At 41.6% G+C, this 24,187-nt stretch overlaps 1 protein-coding gene across 1 annotated transcript; it reads right to left on the bottom strand.

Moving 5' to 3' along the window:
• Positions 1-9,731: 9,731 nt before the first annotated feature.
• On the bottom strand, positions 9,732-23,043 carry LOC126060847 (interleukin-36 gamma-like). Its single transcript, XM_049857199.1, has 4 exons — positions 23,013-23,043; positions 14,925-15,032; positions 13,819-13,958; positions 9,732-10,323 (listed from the first exon to the last, which is right to left on the bottom strand). The coding sequence occupies exons 1-4, from the start codon at positions 23,041-23,043 to the stop codon at positions 10,114-10,116; spliced, it is 489 nt and encodes a 162-aa protein (XP_049713156.1). The 3' UTR covers positions 9,732-10,113.
• Positions 23,044-24,187: the final 1,144 nt, after the last annotated feature.

The raw sequence follows: 24,187 nt of genomic DNA, 5'->3' as shown, positions 1-24,187 counted from the left end.
GTGCTACTGCTGCTAACCAAAGGGCAGCAGTTTGAATCCGCCAGGTGCTCCTTGGAAACTGTATGGGGCAGTTATACTCTGTCCTGTAGGGTCGCTATGAGTCCGAATCGACTCAACGACGACGATGACAGCATTGGGTTTGGTTTTTGGTTTTATGATGTTAACGAGTTTGGATTAGCAGCAGTTATGTTAACAGGGCAGGACTCAATCTATAAGATTGGATTGTGTTTTAAAATCAATCTCTTTTGAGATATAAAAGAGAGAAGTGAACAGAGAGACATGAGGACCTCAACCACCAAGAAACCAGCACTGGGAGCAGAGCACGTCCTTTGGACCTGAGGTTCCTGCACTGAGAAGCTTCTAGTCCAGAGGAAGGTTGATGACAGAGGACTCACTCCAGAGACAACAGAGAAAGAAAGTTTTCAGCTGGAGCCAATGCCCCAAATCTGAACTTCTAGCCTACTAGACTGTGAGAGAAAAACCTCTTTGTTAAAGCCATCCACTTGTGGTATTTCTGTTGTAACAGCACTAGATGACTAAGGCAATTATCAAAAACTTAACCAGGTGATGACTCCAATTGCAGCTGCTGTTCCAGATATGATTTAATTGCTTGAGCAAATTAATACTCTCCTAGTACTGGTATGCAACCCCTGATCTGGCTAATATCTTTTTCTCCATTCCTGCTTTGAAGAACTACCAGAAGCAGTTTGCCTTCAGTCTCCAACCTCAGAGCTACATCAACTCTCCAGCAGTATGTCATAATTTAGTCCACAGGGACCTTTTTCACCTTTTCCTTCCACAAGCCATTACACTGGTCCATTACTTTAATTACATTATGCATATTGGGCCTAGTAAGTAAGAAGTGTTAGTGACTCTGGACTTATTGGTAAAACATTTGTGTGCCAGAGGGTGGGAAATTAATCTGACAAAAATTCAGGTGCCTTCCACCTCGGTGAAATTTCTAGGGGTCCATGAGTCATGTCGAGATATTCCTCCCAAAGTGAAGGTTAATATTACATCTGGCCCCTCCCTCATCTAAAAAGAGGCACAATTGCTAGTGGGTCTCTTTGGATTTTGGATGCAACATATTCCTTAGTTGGGTGTGCTATTGTGGCCTATTCATTAAGTGACTCAAAAGGCTGCTAGTTTTGAGTGAGGCACAGAAAAAGAGAAGGCTCTGCAACAGGTTCAAGCTGCCATGCAAGTGGTTCTGCCACTTGGGTCATATGATCCAACTGATCCAATGATACCGAAGTGTCAGTGGCAGATAAAGAAGCTCTTCAGAGTCTTTGGCAGGCCTCTATTGGTGAATCACAGTGCAGACCCTTAGGATTTTGGAGAAAAGCCCTGCCATCCTCTGCAGATAATTGCTCTCCTTTTGAAACACAGCCTTTGGCTTGTTACTGGGTGGGCCTTAGTAGAGACTGAACACTTAATCATGTGCCAACAAGTCATCATGCAGCCTGAGCTGCCCATCATGAACTGAGTCTTGTCTGACCCACAAAGCCATAAAGTTGGGTGCTCACAGCAGCACTCCATCGCTAAATGGAAGTGGTGTATACAAAACCAGGCCCAATTAGGACCTGAAGGCACAAGTAAGTTGCATGAGAGAGTGGCCCAAATGTCCATGGTCTCCACTCCTGTCACGTTACCTTCCATCTCCCAGTCTGCATCTATGGCCTCATGGGGAGTTCCTTATGAGCAGTTGATGAGAAAGAGAAAACTCATGCCTGGTTTACAGATTCTTCTGTGTAATACGCAGGAACCACTCAAAAATGGACAGCAGCTTCAATTCAACCCCTTTCTGGGACCTCCCTGAAGGACAGTGGTGAAGGGAAATCCTACCAGTGGGCACAACTTCGAGCAGTGCACCTGGTTGTTCACTTTGCTTGGAAGGAGAAATGGCCAGATGTGTAATTGTATACTGACTCATGGGCTGTGGCCAATGGTTTGGCTTGATGGTCAGGGACTTGTAAGGAACGTGATTGGAAAATTGGAGACAAGGATGTGTGGGGAATAGGTATGTGACTAGACCTCTCTGAATGGACCAAAGAAGTGAAGATACTTGTGTCTCAAGTGACTAATCACCAACGGGTGACCCAGCAGAGGAGGATTTTAACAATCAAGAGGATAGGATGAATCTTTCTGTGGAAACTAGAAATCCTCTTTCCCTAGCCACTCCTATCATTACCCAATGGGCTCATGAACAAAGTGGACATGATAGCAGGAATGGAGACTATGCTTGGACCTAGCAACATGGACTTCCACTGACCAAAGCCCATTTGGCTACAGCCACTGCTGAGTGCCCAATCTGTAAGCAGCAGAGACCAACACTGAGTCACCGATATGGCACGAGTCCTTGAGGTTATCATCCAGCTACCTGGTGGCAGGCCGATTACACTGCACTACTTCCATCATGGAAAAAGTAGCATTTTGTTCTTAATGGAATAGACGTTTACTCTGGATATAGATTGGCCTTCCCTGCATGCAATGCTTCTGCCAAAACTATCATCTGTGGACTTCCAGAATGCCTTATCCACGAGACCATCATGTTATTCCACACAGCATTGCCTCAGATCAAGAGACTCACTTCACAGCAAATTAAGTGCAGCAATGGGCCCATGCTCGTGGAATTCAGTGGTCTCATCATGTTCCTCACCATCCTGAAGCATCTGGCTTGATAGAACTATGGAATGGCCTTCTAAAGACACAATTATAGTACCAGCCAGGTGGCAATACCTTGCAGGGCTGAGGCAACGACCTCCAAGAAACGATATATGCTCTAAAGCAGAGTTTAGTATATGGTGCTGTTTCTCCCATAGCCAAGATTCATGAGTCCAGGAACCAAGGAGTGAAAATAGGAGTGGCACCATTCACTATTACCCTTAGTGACCCACATAACCTAACCCTGTCTCATTAGCATAACAGATACCTTCCATTCACAAACGGGATTATGACCACAAGCAGAATTTAGGATTTACAGCATAATTTAAAAAGAAACAGTGTATTTTAGGGGGACACAATTCAATCCATTAACAACAGCATATTACAAAAAGAATGTCAGATAGCCTGCAGCTCCCACACCTTTGGATACACTGCGTTCTTCCTGCCTAGGCTGCTCTCTCCCTGGACTGCTGCCTGCCAATGAGACTGAACGTAGTAGGGTACTAGAGCCAGGCCTTTCTTCGTGATGTGAAACTCCTCTTTGTGCAAGCTTTGCTCTCGAGCTCCCCACTGGCCTGGAGGAGACTTTCTCAGAGATTCTCAGCTGTAGTGCAGTCCAAGACCCTTCCTACTCAGCCCTCCTTTCTTCCCTTCTTTCTATCATTAATGTCAGTCCTGATTTACAGTCCAAAGACTCTCCCTGCATTCTCTTGATCTGAGTCCTTCATAGGTGTTTCTCCCAATAAATCTCTTGCACGTCTAATTTCACCTTGGCATCTTCTCCTCAGAGCACCTGACCTTATATATCACAGTGAATGAATTCCAAGAACATAAAACAAGCTGTAAAAGCATACATACAGTGTGATTTAATTAACATAAAGATTAAAAATAGGCAAAACTAAACAATGTATATTTTAGGGATATATACATATGTGGTAAAACTATAACAAAATGCAAGGGAATAATAACTGTCAAATGTAGGGTGGCAGTTAGGTCTGAGGGAAGGGATAAACTGGAAGATGAGCATATGGGGGTCAAAAGGTCCTGGTTCTATTTCTTCAGCTTGACGATGAGTTCATGTGGGTCTCTTTTATTCTTTATGCTTCATACATTTCTAAATAAATATTTCTAAACAAATATTTCTTTATACCTACTCAATATTTATTTTGACTATAAAGAGAAAGTAGGTCCTGAAGAGATTCCCTGAATTTCACAGAAGTAAGAAAAACAACATAACAACAATGTCTATCATTTATTAGGGTTTACCATAATTTAATCCTGTTGTTAAATTCTGTAATTTAGAATAATTCTGTGACAACTTTTAAAAAAGTTGTAAACAAGATACAATAAACTAAAATATTAATTATTTAAAAGGTTGAAAAAATCAAACACATCAGTAATAAAGATGAAAAAAATAATTTCAGTCATATCTAAAAGCCAGAAAATCTTTTATCCAAATTTTACAGAGAGAAAAAAAAAATCCTTTAGGAATGTATTAAGTGTAAATACCCAGATATTAAAATCCATAGACATGGATGTGTAAAGAATGAAAACACTCCCTCTCCACAGCCTTGGGTCCGAACCCGAGGCAACCTCAAGGTGAAGTCCTGTACTCAGAGTGATGGCACATCCTTCCCAAGCAGAAAACGAAGGGCTGTTTCCTCAATTTATGGCCTCCAACCCACCGGATAAATAAATGGAAAAGGTACTACTGATAAAGAAAAATTATTTTAAATTCAAATGTTAAACATTAGACAACTGTTGGTGTATTTGAAACCACCATCTCTGCAGAAACCATGAACAGAGCCTGAGCTTTCTATATAAAATACTCCCCAATCCTCTTGGTTCTGATCTTTCCATTTCCAAGAGAAAATATTTCACCTAGTTGTGGCCCATGTTGGCCCAGACCTCACCAGCTCCTAGTGGTCCACTTCTGTAATAAGCTGGTTCATACCATGGTATGGAGGCAGAAGGATCGCCATTGTAACGCTCGCAAGACCTGGCCTCTTCTGTTTGCCCGCTGTGGATGGAATGTATCCACTCCCTTGAAGCCTGGGAACTGGATTTGGTTTCCAACTCAAAAGAAAGAGGAGGCTTTCAGTGTAGAAAGGAAAACAGCTATACATGGAATCTTTCTTCCTGGAAGCCGGTGTACTCAGCTAAATGCCATCTTGCCACTTAAAGTCACAGACTAACCAATATGGAACCATACACTTTTTTTGAAGTTTCATCAAAATTACTTCCACGTAATTTTAAAATCCAATGAGGAATACAAAGCTTGCTGTGAAACAGAATAGTCATTATTTCCTGCTACTTGAAGACAACCACTTTTAACTCTTTTAACTGCTTATTTTTGATATTTGCCTTCATATCTCTAAATACCATGAATATGTTGCTACATCTTGATTTTTTCACTTTTAGAATTATGAATGGACATCCTTCTACGAAAGACAAGTTTTGGATCTTTCATTCACACCCACCTGGCCCCTACCGCATGTGTGTGCATGCGCACATGTACACCCCCCAACACACACACACATCCATCCATCCACAAATCCTCATAAAATATTTACATCATAATTTCAGATAGGTCCCTATACAGAGTTTATATTATTATAACTATGCAAGCACTATTGACAGCTAGGGCATATAGTAAACTGAATAACTTCCTGAACAGCTTCGCTCTGCCTGACCTCTTGGAATCTGCATTTGCCACCATCTTGCAGGCTCACTTTGCCTCCCTTTGGGGTAATGTCCCCTGTTTCCAAGAGTCCACGTTTTCATCTTTCTTAGAGTAAGCCCTTGTTTTGGCAAAGCACACCTTTTAGTAGCTTCTTAAGTAAAAGTACATAAGAAATCATCAGTCTTGCTTTTACGAAAATGCATTTATTCTGTTCTTCACTTAACTGATTGGCTGTGGAATTCTAGGTTGGAAACCACTTTCCTTCAGAATTTGGAAACCACTTCTTCATTGATTTCTAACTCCTGTATTGCTACAGAGAAGTGCAAAGTCATTGTGGTTTTTTGATCCGTTGAGTGTGACAGTTTTAGTTCTCCACAGCTTTTAGGATCTTCTGTTCGTCCTCATTGCTGCCAAATAAACCTCTGTCCTAGTTTCTACCGCCACAGATTACTTGAATGTCAATCAATGAACACATACAATATGTACTCCTTTTCTGTTTGACTTCCTCTGATAATATTTTTGACATTCATCTAGTTGAATCTCTATTAGTAATTCATGTCTTTTTATTGATGATATTATTATTTTTATGAATATAACACAATTTGTTTATCCATTCTCTTGTCAGAGAAAATCTGGGTTCTTTCCAGCTTTGGGCTATTGTGAAATTATACTTGAGGGTTTAAACACTTTTATCTAAGGCATTTTGTTCAATTCACTGCTAAATCACCCAAGAGAGAACAATCCTAGAGAAGGAAACATCAACAAAATCAGTAAAAAGTATGTTATGTACCTATTTCTGTAGAAACACACAGGTCATCTCAAGCATGATTAGTCTGAGTCTTTTCACACACGAAACTCCATTGGGATGGTCCAGAAGAGTATTTCCCAAGCTTGAGTAATCATCAGCATTCCCTAAAGTCCTTGGTAAAAAATTGATTCAATCCCAACATTAAAGCTGATAATTTAGAATTTCAAGGGGGTGGGTTTTAATTTGTTAGATCAGGGTGGGCTCAATCACCTGCATTTTTAGCACACACCCCAGGTCATTCTGATGTTGCTTCCAGTTTGGGAAATATGGGTAACAATACATTTCAGCACTTGCATCGTTACAGAACAATGCTTGGGTGGCTTGGGGTGCCCCACCTTGGGTAAGTCACCCTGCCAGATAAGGACAGCCCTAATTTTAGGAGTGAGGTAGCTCATCTTTTGCTCTGTCATCTTGCTCTGGGTAATCGTTGCTGATCTCTTACACCGTGTTTCATCACATCCCAACTCCAGGAGTCAGGACTGAAAGACCAAAAAGCAAGAGTGCCATTATTTCTAGTCCTATTACAAAATGTTGGTGTCACCTTCAGCAAGTCACATCCACTTCAGGTACCTCCCTTTCCTCACCAATAAAATGAAAAAGCTGAAGGAGATCATGTCATTAAGAAAAATTACCCAAATACTGAAAAAGGCAAAAACATGATTGTATACCTTTTCAATGACAGCATTGTCTAACAGACCCACATTCTCTATGGAAATACAATTTCGTTTGACTTACTATTTGCTATTGACTGTTATTAGGAGTCTCTGCTTGGCACAAATGGTTAAGTTCTCAGCTGCTAACTGAAAGGTTGACAATTCAAACCCACCCAGAGGCACCTAGGTAAAAAAGCCTGGCAATCTGCCTTCTAAAGGTCACAGCCTTGAAAAACCATCTGGAACAGTTCTGCTCTGCAACATATGGGGTCACCATGAGTTGGAATTGGCACAATGGCAATTGGTTTGGTCTGGTGTATTTATCATTGACTTGCAGAAAACGAATGAAGAGCCTATAATTGTTGTCCAGTAGAGATGCAAATGACATCTGTCTGGTAGAAAAGATACTACATAAAATTGTAATTCAGGAAATAGAAGTAAAACATATACCTAGATATATGCAGAGAAAAAGCAGAAATAATAGCTAAAAAGAAGTTAGAAGTGATTGACTTGTAGAAATAGGACTGGGGCAAGAGAATGTTGTTTTTACCATAAGTATATATTACTTTGATAGGAATTAAAAAAAAAATTCAACAAGTCTAAGGAATAAAAAGTAACGTTTCATTGATATGAAGAATTACTAATTGTAACTGCTGTTAACGGGCCCTGGGGGCAAACATCCATTTGTCCGTGAGACACAGGGCAGCATCTTCAGGTCCACACTTCAGGAAGCTGTTGCTGTCCTTCAGTAGTCCCAGTGCCAGAAGAGATCAGCTCCAGAGCAGGTCCACAGAGCAACATCCCTCTCAGCATCTTAATCCTCAATTGGTGGTAGCTGGGGGAGGTGGGGTTCTAGGACTATTCTTCCCTCCAGAATCCAAAAAGCCCCACTGCTGGTGCATCTGGCCCTCTACAGCACCCAGGTGCTAAAGATCAAAAGGAACCAAATTCTCCAATGGCCTGGAGATCATGCTAGTCAAACTCAACAGCATTTGGTACAGCAAAAGTGTAGAAACTAGGTGTGGACCAGGCCAAAAAGCAAACAAACCTGTTGCCTTCGAGTTGATTCCAACTCACAGTGACCTTATAGGACAGAGTATTAACTGCCCCACAGGGTTCTCAAGGCTGTAAATCTTTATGGAAGCAGACTGCCACATCTTTCTTCCGCAGGGCAGCTGGTGGATTTGAACAGCCAAACTTTTGGTTAGTAGCTGAGCTTTTAAACCACTGCACCACCAGGCCTCCTTGTGGACCAGGACAACCAACTGAAAACAAGGGTAACACCACCCACAGAGGCCTTCTGTGGTTTCACAAGCCAGGGCATAGTGCACTATTTGTCAAATGTGATGTGTAAACCAGGGTCCGTGGAAGTCTGTGTCTCGGTTCCACAAGCTGCCTATGAGATTATTGTAACTTGGTGTTTTCATTTTGATTATACTCTAACCATGTAATAAGAGCCTACCCTGGATCATCAGAGCGACCACCTTATCCCCAAGGCCAGCCACATGAGCTCGTATTTGAGATTCTGTTTGAACTCACATCTGTGCCAAGTCACAGTCCAAGGTGTCCTAGTGTCCTGCATGAAAAAGGTTTTCAAAGCAGGCAAGGAGGAGGGAGAACTGAATCATCACAGCCAGTGGTGGGAGGCGGACGCTCTACAGCACTCAGGGCCACAATCCTGTCATAATAAATGTGTCACCAGATCCCAACTGTCTATGTAACTGCCTACTGCCATTTATTAGCAGTGAGTATAACAGTAAATATTCAATGACTAATTCTTCTATTTGATATTCCAGAACTAATTAGCTTAGATGCCCATTTTAATGTTGATCTTAATAAAACTGTAGTGCTAGAAGTACATTCAGCTGCAGAAGAAAACGTTAAAGAATCAAGAGACGCTGCATTAAATTGATGCTTGCAGACTGCTTACTGGTATTCCTAACAGTATGCAGTCTGATTTTCCTAAAGTAGGAAAAAAAAAAAACTTTTTTTTTAATAATGAGGGCTATTTTGTAGAACCTGTTGCAGTGGAGCCGATTAGGAAACCCTGGTAGCGTAGTAGTTAAGAGCTAGGGCTGCTAAGCAGGAGGTCGGCAATTTGAATCCACCAGGCACTCTTTGGAAGCCCTCTGGGGCAGTTCTACTCTGTCCTTTAGGGTCACTGTGAGTTGGAATCGACTTGATGGCACCAGGTTTGGTTTTTGGTTTTCTGGCTATTTTGTAGAATGTATTTAAGCAAACAAGCATTTTCTACATTAGTAGTTTTGAAGTCAACTGTAGAAAAACTTATTGTATACAGAATCAGATCCGAGCTACCTCTCTCTACAATTACACCCAAAATCACTTTCAAAATTTCATCAGAATACATCATCTGAAGCATAACTGGTGGGAAAGCAAGGCTCTCTGTTCCCTAAAAGGCAATTTACAGTGGTTTCTAAAAGGAATATGTGGATGGCAGGCATGCCTAAAATGAAAAGACTAGAGGCAGTGGGAGAAAACAAGGCTGCGAGACCATAAAGAGAGTTGTCGAACAGCAGTGTCATTTCAGGTGCTTAATTCCCTGCCTCCATCCTATCACCACTGACAAATCCCTTTACTCTCTAGCAAAGCCCCAGTCCCAGGCTTAACCACTGTGATGGCCTCATTCAATTACTGCTGCTAATTTTAGTTTATGTTTTGTTTTATTTTATTTCATTTTACATCGGTTTTGTCTTTGTTTTTATATAAACATATGAATATTTGGCTTTGTGTATACATTAAAATTGGGACAAAAATAATTTAATTTAACACAAGAATTATTTTCCTTTAAAAGGTCTTGATATATAACACACATTGAGAAACACTGGCAACTATATAAAGTATAAAGACTATAGAAGATATAATCTAAAAAGGAAAGAAAACAAAACAAAAACAAAGATCACCTTCATGCTAGTCTGCTAGTTACACAATCTTGGGTAAGATTCTTTTGAGCTTTGAAGTTTCTTCATATACACCTCAGGAGAAGGCCCCGTGGTCTTTCGGTCCTAAAGTCACTAGTATAGATGACTATGATCCAGACAACTTCAGCTTGAGAGGAGAACCAAATATCGTTCCATCCCTCCTGGTTCTGAGCCCACATTCTTTTCCTCAGTTACCACGAAGTCATTATTTCTTCTTCACCCACAAAAGGAGATGATAATGGCAGCCCTGTTCACCTCTTGGTATGGGTGTGAAAACAACCCTGAAATAATAAAGATGAAAACACACTGGCAATTAGAAGATTGAAGATAAAGATCTCTGGCGAAGCTGCCACCTCCAGGCTGAGTTCAAGCCTTTATAGATAAATCAAACTCAGTGTTGTATGCTTTCCCTAGTTCTGAAGTGAGGAAGATGGGTTGGCCTATTTCTGAGGAGGCGATGAACCAGCCAGGGAAGGCCACAGACTCGAAGGTGGAGGTCCTGCCTTTCTTGTCATGGTAGAAGAGGAAGGGCTTCACAGGTGCAGCTTGGTCGTACAAATCCAGTATCTTCTCCACCTGAAATGTGAGAGGGAATACACAAGAAGAGAATCAGAAGCTGTTGGAGTTGTTCCAACTTACTTGCACACAACCAGTAAATGTTCCAAAGCTGGAGAAAGCCTTCTCCATCTAGTAGTGCAAGCCTAGGAAAACATATTTCAAAAGAGCAGCAGAGAGAGCACATACAAAATCTCACCTTCCCAGCACACACTCTCAAATCCAGAGCCAACATAGGAGAAGATACGAGGGATAGGTGAATAAACAAGTGACACATTTGAACAACGAACTCTCCTTGCACAAGAGGCTAAAGGGATCTTTTAGAAAAGGAAGAAGATACAAGTTTGAAGAGGTACGCCAAGGTCCTTCCTTACCAAAACTTCAAGAACATGCATCCCCCTACAAGACCACTGCCATGGCAAAAGACAGCCAGGTGGACTCTCTGACCGAACATGGAAAGGTCAATGCCATGAAAAAGACACAACAGGGCTTAACAAATCAAGGGACTTGCACCAAAAGGAATATAGTAAATAAAGGATTCAAGAGATGACTTCTATATTGCATATACAAGAATATTTTTATAGTATATATTATATATTTAGGTAAAATAAGTGTAAATTATGTGTAAGCAAAATCTTCAGAGAGACACAGGGATGGTCCATAAATTGGCTCTCTTTCTCACTGGGTGAGAGGAGTTCTCCCATAGAATTCCTTTACTCAATTAATGACTTCCAGTTAATCCACTCAATTTTTGGGGGGCAGTCAAAAACCAAGACTCACCCTTGGCATCTCTTTCTTTGACCCCCCTCCTAACATCCAAGTCAGCAGCAAGTCCTGAGGACCATTTCCAAAATATTTGGGAATTTCTTGATGAATTGAGCCACTTCTTGCAACCCCCATTGCCAAACCCTAATCCAGGCCACTGCCTGGATGATTGTGATAGTGTTCTAATTGTTCTGCTTGACTCTACTCTATTTACCCACCATCTATTCTCCACAAAGCAGGTGAGCAACCTTTAAGTTGATAAAAAATAAGATCGTGTTACCTCCTGGTTTAAAACTCTTCCATGATTTTCTATTATAATTACAATAAAATCTAAACTTCTTAACAAAGTCTGCAGGGTCTAGAACATCCAGCTCTTGCCTACCTTGCTACCCTTACCTCCACCACTGTCCTGCATGCTCACTGTGCTACGGCCACACCTATCTTCTTTCTTTCCCTCCAAGAGATCAACGTGTTCCTGCCCCGAGGGTCCTGGTTTTTGCCCTCACTCCATCTGGACGTTGCCTCCACTTTTTCCCATGACAGCCTTTTTTCCCATTACTCAGGTCTGGCTCAAATGTCCCTTCCTCCAATAGAACATCACTGAACACCCTAGCCAAAGTAGACCTCTAAATACCACCACCAACAACCATCACTCTCTCCTTGCCAGGTTACTTTCTACAGTAGTACCAATCACCATCTGAACTTAGCATGTTTATCTACTGATTGTATAATTATTGTCAGAATGTTTATCACTATATTCCTCAACACATAGAAAAGTTCCTGGTTTTCTACACAATAGACATTTGTTTACTGTTTAATAAATGAAAGAACACTTTTCTTATTTCAAACACCAGTATCTCCTCTCTCATCCTCATTTTCAACTTTTTACTCACTGAGAATATTGAAACAATTAAAAGAGAACTTCTACAAACAGCACCATTACATGTGCCCCCAGCAGCATCTTCACCCTCACCCATGTCTCACTGCCCCACACAGAATTGCCATGCTCAGTCTCCACTGAAGCCAGTCCATCCACCTGGGTAACAAAACCCATCTGCACTCCCCTACCTAAGGGCATTCCTTCAGCCATTCTTTCTTTCCCGTACACCATTAATTTTGCTTCTTCTAGTCAATCATTCCCATCAGCATAACATTTGTTCTTATTTCTACCATCTTAAAAAAAAAATAACCATTTTGATTACTCACCACCAGTTCCTCTTTGCAGAAAACTCCTTGAAATAGCTGCCCGTATTTGCTAACTTCTCTAATTCCTCTCTTAAGCTAACTCTATCCAAGCTTTTGACCCCACCACTGCGCCAATGCTGCTTTCATCAAAATCACCAATGTCCTCTACACTGCCAAATGCAACGGTGAATTCTCACTCCTTGTCTAAGGACTAGAACACAACAGAAGGTTGACTTGGCAAACTGGACAGACCTGAAAATGTAATTCTCAGTCCTCATCTTATTGACCAGTCAGTCAGCAGCACTTGACACCTCATACACTTTCCTCCCTTGGCTTCCAGGATACCACACTCAACTACTTTTCCTCTTACCTTCCTTGCTGCTTCTTCTCATAGCACTTTGCTGGCCCCTCCTCTTCTCCCCAACCCCTAATGTTGAAATGCCAAGGCTCCGTCCTAAGATCTACGTTTACTACTACTTACTTTTTCTATCTACTCACTTTTACTGGCTTGGTGATTTTATCCAGCCTTGTGACTTTAAATACCATCTAAATAACTCGGAAATTCATATCTCAAACCTCAGACCACTTTTCTATCTGAGCTCCACATTTGTATATTTTAAAGCCTGACATTTCCCCACTTAGATATCTAACAGATCTCTCAGACTGAACATGTCCCAGCTGAACTCCTGATCTTCCCTAAAAAAGCTTGTTCCAACCTGTTGGAGATGATGGAGACTCCATCTTTAGAGCCATCCTTGACCCCTCTCTTACTTTCACATTCCACCTTCACTCTGTAAGCAAATCCTGTGGCATTAACTTCAAAGTATATCCAGGATCTGTTCCACATCTCCCCACCTCCACTGCTGCCCTCTAGTCCATGAAATCACACCTAGATATCCTCAAAAGCCTCCTTCACAACTTTTAACCTTGTCCCCCACAATCTATTCTCATCTAGTAGCCAGAGTGATAATTTTTAACCTCCTAATCTGTGAGAAAATAAATTTCTGTTCTTTAAAGCCACAGGCAGTTATATAACGAATCAACTAGAGAACTTGGAAATTAAAATAGTAAAAACTGAAATTTAAGAAAGTGCAGTAGAAAGATGATTTAGCAGACAGGACAAGGCTGAAAATGTTAATCATGAACTGAAAGATTGAACCAAGAAATTCTCCTAAAACATATCAAAAATAATAATATAAGGATGGAAAGTAGGAAAAAATAGTTGAATATTGGAGTGAGATCTAGCAGTGAGATTCAATGACTGATGAATAGGAATTCCAAAAGGAGAGATAAAGCAGAACGAAGAAAGTGAATATACTTGAGGAAACAATGCTTGGGAATGTTCCCGAAGTGAAGACAGGCAAGCAAGAGTTCTCAACTAGTGAGGGGCAGGATAAATAAAAGAAAAGCTATTGCAAACACATAACTTGAAAGGAGCTGGAAATAAAGATGCTGAGGAAAATGAGAGTACTTTTTTTTCTTAATTCTAAAATTAGGTTTTCTACAAAAGAAATTTCTTGTAAAAGGAATAGGCATTTTTTGCTTTTTTTTTTTTTAGTTACTTACCTTCAGTTTCAATGTGGGCTGCCCTCCAGCATCCTCACAAGACAGACACATCTCTGGATTCTTTATTCCCATATAAATTGGAGTCCCTTTGTCTTGCTCAAAAGACTCTGGATACTTGCACGGGATAAGAGTGACAGTGACTATAGGTTTAAAAGGAGAAGACATTATCAGTTTCCTTTTGAAGTCAAGGAAAGATCTTTTGATTTACCAGGGTAATATCTTCCAACCAAGGCTAGAAGACACCTTAAGAGTATAACCCCTGCTACCCTGGTCCTACCAAATGTCTAACCACCGTATTCAATCATTCTTCCATTTGCACCATGTGCTAATCACTGCACTAGGAAATGGAACAAACATAAAAAGTCCAACCATTGGCAGTCCATGCCCTAGAAATCATCACAGTTCTACTTGAGCATCTGAAGAGGGGAGCTCCCCAACCCAGGCAGGCTTTTTCGTCTTTGGAGAGTCCTGTCCATTAATTAACAAGTTTTGCCTAACATGGTGTTGAAAGTTGCCTACCTGTAGTATCCACCCATTTACAGGTAGTCCTTGACTTACGACAGGGTTCTGTTCCATCAGCTCTGTTGTAAGTCAATTCTGACGTAAGCTGAACACCTTTATTATTATTGTTGTTGTTTTTTACTATCAGTATCGTTATAAATTCAATCTTTATTTATCTTGGGGGGTTGGTATGAGAATGATAACATCAGCAAATTATGAGTTGTAACATTGTATGCAGTACATATTATTAATGATAAAATGTACAAAAAAAAAAATTGTAAGTGCAGTTTGTCCTAACTCAAATATGTTGTAAGCTGGGGACTACCTGTACACCTTTTAAGAGACCTTGAAGTCACATAGAACAAGCTGCTCCTCTTCCACAGGATAGACTTTCCAAACACTGAAAGCAGCTCTCTTATTCCCCAGGAGGCTCTTCTACCATCTCCAATTTCTTTAGTCTAAGACAAACCTCTCGTTCACTTCCATTTCCAGCTATAAAACCCTCCCTCCTCCAGGTGGGCCCCATTGTAAAGCCCCACTTTAACTAGAGGCTGGATACCAGCATTGCAGCTAGTTCTACGAGATGACATAGGATGACCACTTACCTGGAACCACACTGTCACTCCGTGGAACTGCCACAAGGGTCTGACTCTGAAGAACCCACACCTGGTGATTCAAATCTAAGATAGTCCCATTCTGAGGGTTAACCATCACTGTTTTAATGGAAAGGCATAATAAAGAGACATGGTCATTAAAGTTGCTTTACTGGATGCCAGGAAAAAGAAAATCTAATACAGGCCCTTCTTCAGTAAGGAAGGCCTGGGGTTTACACACCAAGACTGGTAGTGCTCACATGGCCCACCAGCCCAGCCTTTCTTTCCAGTAAAGCTGTGAGCTCTAGTGAGAAAGGCAAGGGCTATGAAGGGCAGTAACTGGTCTAACAAAAGGAACCTGTCAAGACAGAGGGTAATAAGCATCCCCACAGCACACTCGTGTTAAGGCCCAGCCACTTTTTTGATGAATACTCTGTGTCTGGCCCTGTGCTATAGACTGATACTAGAGCAGTGAATAAAGAATTGTCCCCACTCCCCAGAAGCCCAGTGGGAAATGGAGAGCACCAAGTTGTAAGGGTCATATACAGAGAAAAAAAAAAAAAAAAACCAAACCCATTGCCATCGAGTTGATTCCAACTCATAGCAACCCTATATGACAGAGTAGAACTGCCCCATAGGGTTTCCAAGGAGCGCCTGGTAGATTCGAACTGCTGACCTTTTGGTTAGCAGCTGTAGCTTTTAACCACTATGCTGCCAGGGTTTCCCATATACAGGGAGGGGTAGAAAATTCTGGGGTATCCAGAGAAGGCAGCTGTGAGTACATTACCCTGTTGACGGGGTTGTCCATGATCAGGGTTTTTTTGAATGTCTGTCATGGTGGGGTTGTCTCAGCACCTGTGAAGACAGAGATAGTAAGATGGGCCTCAGGAGACATTTCCAAGACCTTCCCAGAACACTTGTTCCTAAGGCCCTCATTCTAGACAGGGTAATGGAAAGCCTGGCCTGACGCAAATCTCTTGTCAGAAGATCTGAGTCACCCTCCTGGGACAAAACCTCAAGCAGCCTTAAGGAGAGGAGACCAGGTAGAATTTTTCTTCACCCAGGAATCCAACCAATAAGCTTATCTCCTTAGCACTTCCAAGGCTGCACCTGATTTTGACCTGAAATACCCCACAACCACCTGATGCCAGCGTCTCCTCTTCCCAGAGACCCTCCCTTTGTCAGCAGCTGCTTCCACCTGTGAGCAGGGAAGGGCCCCATGCCAGCGCAGCTCTGCCAGGATCCCACCAACTCCTCAAAAGAAGCAGCTAGTCCCTCACAGGACAAGGCACTGAGCCAGCCTGGTGTGGTTGAGTCCTGAAGCATAGCTAGAGAAAAAGGTCCAGATTCAGGGCACTTTCCAGCTATCTGTTGCACCTGACAAGGAAGGATCCGTATCAAAAGTCCAGGGGACTGAATTGCAGCTCCAGCAGCTTCCAAGAGCTCTGACAGGCTCTGACAGTGTGTGGGTCATTTATCTGGAGAGCACGGGGAGGCTCCAGTTTCTTTGGTGAGGTGTGACAACCATACAACGTGAAAGAAGGCCAGTTCCTCTTGCCAGAAGATCCTGTAAAGCTCAGGGGAAGAAATCACACCATTAGCACTAGTATGACCTGTCTGGGCTGCATGAGAAATAAGGGCGGGGTCAAACTGCACAAGATCAGCCACAAGGAAACAGAGATGATGACAGGTCCCAGTTTGTCAGAAAGGGGAGACTGAGGGACTTTCCCAGAGCTCAGTTCTCTTGCCACAACACTCTAGGATTATAACTGAGAATGCCAGGCCCCTTATGACAGACACTGTTATCTCCTGGGACTGGAAGCCTTACTTCTACAGTCTCGCTAAGGAGGTCCCGTGAAAACAAAATTAGTTGTGTGCTCCAGGTAAGAGCCACGTGATATATCCAGCCACTCAACTACTCCAAGTGGGGCCACTCCTGGATGGAGAGTTAGGCTGAAAAATACCCCTCCATAACACTCTTTCAGCCCCTCAAAGATGCATTTCCATCCCCTTGGAGAGCTACCTCTTGTGACTAAGCAACATATCCTTAACTGAGACAAGTCTGACCCCTGGTACCCCCCCAATTCAGTGGGCTCCAGAATTGCCTAAGTATTAACAAAGTGGGCAGTGAGTTCTCTAAAAACTAAGTCCCAGATTCCAGTATATCCCCACCCTCTGCTCTAGTAATGCAGGACACATGGTGGGCACTCCATAAATGGTAGAAGTTTTGTTTTGTTTTGTTTATTTGTATTGATTCTGTTATACCCCTATACTGTCTGCTTAACACTGTATAAAAATTTGCTAGAGGCACAAGTTAACTTTACTCAGGCGAGAGAAGGGAATTTCAAGAGGTAGACTAGAAGATCTTATAGCTTCATATTTACCTCTCTATCTAGAAAATAAAGTGCAAAGAACAAGACACATCTTCTAGGCACACCCATCCATGAGCTCGTCTTCCCAGTCCTGAAGAGTCTCCTTGTTCAACCTCTCATACTGTTCACCTCCATCTCCTGTTTGGCCTCTGAAGGAGTGTGGTTCTTTCCTGTTAGGGACCAAATCTAATCACTTTTGGCTTCTGGTTTTTCTGTTACCCTAGAGAGAGTGTGACAATGAATTCAGACACACTCTTATTCAAAACTAGGCTCAGCCAACGTCACCTCACTTGAGTCCCCTTTGCCCAGCTGTAGAGACCCTTCACTGTGTTTTAGTCAACATATCCCCTTTCTTGGGATGCTCACCACACAATTAAAAAAATAATAATAAAATTTTCAATAGCATCTAAAATTTCCCATCACCTGGCTCCCAAATCCCTTAGGTCTCTGCTTCAGTCAGGATCTGGTCTAGAAAGAAAAACCCACACTAGGAAGTGCAAACAGAGGTACCTGAATAGAGGTGATTGGTTACAAGTGAAACAGAATTGCTGAGGTACCCCAGATAGTAACAACTGCAAGAAGGGAACAAAAGAACCAAGGAGCTTGAAGCAGTATCTTATAGGACTGGTGTCCAGACCTAAAGAGGGGTCCTTTACATAACAGATGCTCAGATCTCTGAGAGGAGAGTGTAGTCTGGCAGGTGCTAGGACTGCTAAGGTTGATTAAGGGGAGGGTTCACTTCAGAGATGCTCAGAGGACCCAAAAGACATAACCCAGCTGTATTTTCATTAATTCAAAAACCATTGGCTATATCTTGAATTTTCTCTGCCCAAATGAAGATTGCAGAAACCTATGTATTATGGTGGCATTTGTCCTCCTTAGCCTCAGCCTATTATTTCACTTGGTCCTGACCATTCCTATTTAAAGAATCCAGTACTTCCCAGCACTTCCAGCACTCAGCATCCATTCTGATAACCCCACTTTTAAACTTTAGCGCAAATGAGCTTCAGAGAAATTGGAGGGAATAAGACTGATGGTGATAAAATGGGAGAACTGAACCATTGAGGCTGATAATCGATGGGCAGAGAGAGCCCATTTACTGAAGAAATGGACCCAGAACTTTTGTCTGGAGAGTGGAAGGGATGGATATTAGGATCACATGACACCCTAGGTGTACTTGAGAAAACTATCAATATCAATGCTGGTTATAAAAACTAAAGAATGTGGTTTTACTATGTAAACATAACCCAGATTATATTTAGTTTTGCCAGATTCTATTAATGTCTAACTGCCATGTAGAACAATAACAATATGCACACCTTAGGTGTGGCTTGAATTGAATTCAGGCAAGTACTCATAAGTCTAAAGATCTTAGATACGAAAGTAATTTTAAGAAATCATTTAGTCCAGATTCCAATTTTCAAGCTCTAAGATATTACCATCCACACTTGTTTGGTAACAAGTCCTCCTAGTTTTCTCACTTAACATGACCATGGCCTTAATAAGTCAGACAACACCAAATGGAAACCAGGGAGGAGGGGAGAGCTTAATCGCTTATCAACACTAGAACTCCAGAATCAGCTCATAGATGCATAATCTTCATAACATCATATTAATGTAATCAGGCTGACAATAACAACTAATAAAGCAGAGGGGGCCATAAAGCAGGAAAGATTTTCTGGCTGCATAATTGCCAAATACACAGAAACAAGTTAGTAGCAGAAGTAGGCCTAGAACCAGCAACTCCCAGCTCTCAATATAGGATTCTCTTCCAGGGTTCTCATTAGCTTCTCTGGAGTTCCAAAGAGGACCAAAGCCACTGTGTAGTGTAGATTAGTCTGCACCAAGGGCTACCTACAAACAGAACGGATAGTCTGGCCTGGGATTGCCAAAAGAAAAGAACTGGCACTCACCTGAGGGGAACTGATGGAACAACATGGTGTGTACCATGAACCACCAAGACCAGAATGTGTCCATTTGTACTCTAGTAGACTTGGACAAATGCCAAGGAAATTCCTGGGGCAGCTTCTGTGGTACAGCCTTTACCCAATGTGGGTGGCACGGTGTGGCTGGATTATGTCCAAAGGCCTCTGTTCCTCCAAAATTCCCAAGCTCATTATCCAAGGCCACTTTCCTTTGGATTGATCCATCACATCTTAAAGCTGGTCTCCACTAAACCCCAGACTTTTAGAATATGGAGCAACATGCTATTTAACAACGCCCTTTCCCCCATGTGAAATTAAGGACAAAAATGAACAAAATCACCACCAAATTACTCGCCAACATTCCAGAAATAAAACAAAGCATTAAAAAAAGTTAAGGTACAAGAACCTAACCATACAGGACGATCATAAAGTCCTATGTCTCTAAGTTTGAAGCAGCTATTGATCAATTGTAAACATACATGCAACACAAACAACAACAAAAGAGCTAAAGTAAAAAAAAAAAAAATCTTAATTGGGCTGTCCATGGTGCAATGCTTAAAGCAGTGTTATAGATTAAAATGTCCAAAGTTTAAAATTCCTGGACATGGAAGCAATGACAGAGAGCCTGTAGCCCAATGAGTCACATCATACAAAATGCAAAAGCCGTGGAAAGAAAAGATAGTAAATTGAATGCCATCAGAATTTTAGTTTGGGGCAAAATCAGAAAATACTAACCAAGAAAGAAAGCTAAAAGACAAGCTACCCGGGAGAAAACATTTGCAAAACATCTGACAAGTAAAAAATTGATAATACAAAATTTTTTAACTAGTTCTGATCAATAAAAAAAAAAAACACAAAATCCTACAGAAAGATGAGCAATGGATATAAAAAGCAGTACATACATAGGAAAATATAAATATCCAATAAATATAAGTAATTATAGTTAACCACACTAGTAATTAGCAAAATGTAAATCAATGCAATAGGAGATTCAGTTTCCACCCATAGATTAAAAGGAAGATAGGCAATGGTATGGGGAAACAGATTCACTCATTCTGTGGATGGATATGTGAATCTGTATAGCACTTTTGGAAAGCAATCTTGCAGGAACTATTATTAAAAATTTAAATGTGTATACGCTTTGATCCAGCAATTCTGCTTATAAGAATCTATCAGTTACTTTCAGCTTTAAAAATTGGAAAAACCTAATTCAAAGTGGCTGAAATAATACAAATATTTCCTGGATCAAGTAATTGGAAATCTAAAAGTAGTTATTACTCTGGTTCCTTCCCTGTGTAGTGTCAGATCAAGATTGCTGATTTGATAATTCTGTGATGTCAGAAAGGATTAGAATTCTTTTTATTCTTGACATTCACTACATAAGGCCAGGTTCCTTCAAGGCTATAAGACGATCAGAACTACATGCTCAGTCATTTCTGTCTTGTAGAAGAAAGAGAAAGTCTCTTCTACAGTTATTAAAGCCTTTCCCTTATGTCTGTTTGGGCGAACTCAGGAGTCATGCTGGGTCAGTTAGCATCCTAACAAGAAGCAGATGGCACATTTAAATTTGGCAGTGTGAGGTAAATGCAATAAAGGAATTATTTACAGAGATGTGGGCAAAGGATAGGGAAATCTCAAAGTATAGTGTAGAATCCCATGGCTAGTAATAGTGGGGTACAACCCTTGCCATCCATAAGCCTGAAGTGACAAGAGGAAGGAATGGGTACCAGAATCCAGGGTGAGAGAATTGTGTAGAGAGGGTCACTAGATTGGAGATGTGATCTTCCTCAAAAAAGAAAAAACAAAACAAAAATTCATCCGGTGGTGATCCCACAGGGAAGGAACCAGGGTAATAACTGCCCTTACCTCACTCTCTTCCCATTCAATTTTCTTCCAATTCTCCCCTTTGGCCCAACCCAGAAGCGAGATGGCAACCAGGACCCAAAAGCCCATGAATGCAAGTCAGCCTCCTATAGAAGGAAATTTGGTAGAAACGGGTAGAGAGTGGATCTTGAGGGGTAACTGGAATCTATTCAGTATACTCCACACCTTTTGCTCCTCAGGTGATGTTCATCCTCAAAGGGTGAGAAATTTGTGCTCTCCATCACAAGCAAAATATACACAGACATTAGCTTCTGATCATCACAAGTTACATCAATATGGTCACACTCCCATGCAAAATTTATTGTTTTATCCACTCCCAGTGTTATTCATATAAGGTGGATAGAGGAAAAGGCAGGGCTGAGGAGGAAACAGTTAACTGACACACTTCTTGATTTTATAGCTACCAACAAGTTCTAATTTGGTAATCATAGCTACCGTCTTCCACCACCCACTTCACGTCCATCCTCTGTGCCTGTCCCTCAGCTGGATGGTATTCTTTACCCTGAGGGCTAATGAAGCCTTTGTTTCAGTGGAATCTGAGTCCTTGATACTCTTCTTTATTGGATGTTGCAGTTTTTCATCAACCAGAACTACTAGGCAAGTAGTAGACGTGCTCCAGGGAACCTCCAATGAGTAGATTCCATGTATTCTAATCATCCCTCCTTAGCCACCGAGTACACCAACCCTATTTCTGCCTGAGTAATCAGGATCAATCACCTCAGGCAGTAACAATCCCTCTCTGCCTGTTTATTCAGTGGCAAGAGGGGACAAAATGGCCAGGGGTAATCTCATCTTCCAGTTCCTCAGATCCATGACTGTGTTTGCTGATTGGAGCATTTCTCCTTTGAGTATTAGAATCTCCAAATTCACTGAGCCTAAGGTCACAGACGAAGAAGAAAAAAAAAAATCCTACAGAAAGTGCAAGAGTAAGAGGGGCTGCTCTCATCCCACCTCTTGGTTCTTGAACCTGTACATTCCAGTCCTAGGGGAGAGACCACTATATATTGGCTAGTGGTTTAAGGAATATACTACATCCAGTAAGACAGCACCCTCTCAGATTGTTGTGCTCCACCTGCAACCATACACGAGCCTTTAGTAATTCATTCCAATGTTCTACCAAGTTTTCAAGTCGGCAGCTTCAGAATGATGGGGCAAGTGGAGAAACCAATGAATTTCAAGGATGTGAAACTGCTGCCACTCTTCCTTTTCTGAAAGCATGCATCCCCTAGTTAGGAGTGACGTCATGTGGGACACTTTAGATAAAGATATTCGGTAAGTCCACAAATGGTGTTGCTGGCAGAAGTACCATGGGTAAATAAATATGCAAAATGCATACGTATCCTTTCGAGAACAAAGCACTGGCCCGTCCATGATAGAATGGTCTGAGGTAATCAAATTGCCACCAGGTAACTGGCTGGTTTCACTAAGGAACGGGCCCTTATAGGGGGGTTTATGCTGGTCTTGCCAACGGTGGCTTGGGCACTCATTGGTGGCAATAACCAGATCAGCCTTAATGAGGGGAAGTCAAGCAACTAAGCCCATATATAGCCACCATGCCTGCCACCATGGCCACTTTGTACATGGAGCCACCAAACAAACAAATGACTAGGGAAGACTGACATCCAGTTACTTATGAAGATCTTCCCCAGCAGTGGCTCCCTGGGTAGCGCAAATGGTTTTTGCTCAACTACTAACCTAAAGGTTGGCAATCCAAATCCATCCAGTGTTACCACAAAAGGTAGGCCTGGTGATCTGCTTCCATAAAGATTACAGCCAAGAAAGCTTTATGGAACAATTCTACTCTGTAACACATGGGGTCACCATGAGTCGGAACTGACTCAATGGCAACAGGTTTGTTTGTTTTTCCTCAGCAGTACATACCTGTGGTAGGCAACTACTTGGGATACAAATATCTTCACCCTCTGTGTCCATTCTGAGAGCTTTATCCATATAATGGAGCTCCTTATACCTAGTTTTCCAACCCTTTTCTTTCCAAATCCCTGCCTAGCTAACGGATTCATTAGCCACTGCCCATAAACTAGTAGTGCATAGCTGTATCCCAGACCAACTATCCTGCAACATGAAATGAACAACCAAATTTACTACTTCAAGTTCTTCTATCCTGTGGAAGGATTTCCCTTCACCATTGTTTTTCAGGGTCATTTGAGTGGGACTATAGTGCATTAGCCATCTAATTACTACTGGAGCAAGGATACCATGTAGACCCATACATAAACAGGACCTGTACTTTTTTCTCCTCTGTTAATAGGGATCTCCCCATGAGACTATAACTTTGGGTTGAGGAATAGGAGGCAAAGTTATAGAAGCAGATACTGTGGAAATCTGGGCCACCTGGTTTACGCAATTTCCTTGTGCCTTTTGTATCTGCTTAGATATGGTCTCTTATATACCATTCTTTTTATAACAAAATATTCTGTGCATGCCCAATTTCATGGCTTAGAAGATCATGTACTTCCAAGTTCATGTGGGCAGTTTAAATTGAGTAGTCATTTGGCGTCTCATGGTCAGGAGTTCAGTTTCTATTATGGACCAGTAGCAACCTAGGAGCTGCTTTTCAGTAAGACAGAAGAGGGCATGGCCTCCCTCCAATACTCCGTTAATATTCCCTTGGGCTTGCAAGAGCTCCATGCAGCACCTCTATTTTCCACAAGCACTTCAGAAGCCATTGAATCTGTTAGATCATAAGGCCTAAGGGGCAAATAAATTTATATTCTAGCCTGGACCTTCTCCAGAATATTTTCTGGCTCTAGGACTCATCGAAACTTACCCAGTATATGGACCAAAAGAGTATGCCCAAATGTAGCATGAGTTGACTTCAAAATCTAAAAAGGTCCACCAAGCATTGTGCTTTTTTTTTTTTTTTCATGGTGTGCAATACAAGGTATGACAATTTTTCTATTACTTTTTAGGGGATATTCTGAAGTGTCTAAGACTATTACCTGTTACCTGTTGCCATCGAGTAGACTCCAACTCATAGTGACACTACAGGATAGAGTAGAACTGTCCCATAGGGTTTTCAAGGAGCACCAGGTGGATTCAAGCTGCCAACCTTTTGGTTAGCAGCCATAGCTCT

This window comes from Elephas maximus, chromosome 17, assembly GCF_024166365.1.
Source record: "Elephas maximus indicus isolate mEleMax1 chromosome 17, mEleMax1 primary haplotype, whole genome shotgun sequence".
In the NCBI taxonomy this organism is placed as follows: domain Eukaryota; kingdom Metazoa; phylum Chordata; class Mammalia; order Proboscidea; family Elephantidae; genus Elephas; species Elephas maximus.
The sequence above is the reverse complement of the archived record's forward strand: the minus strand, read 5'-3'. Positions and strand labels throughout refer to the sequence as shown.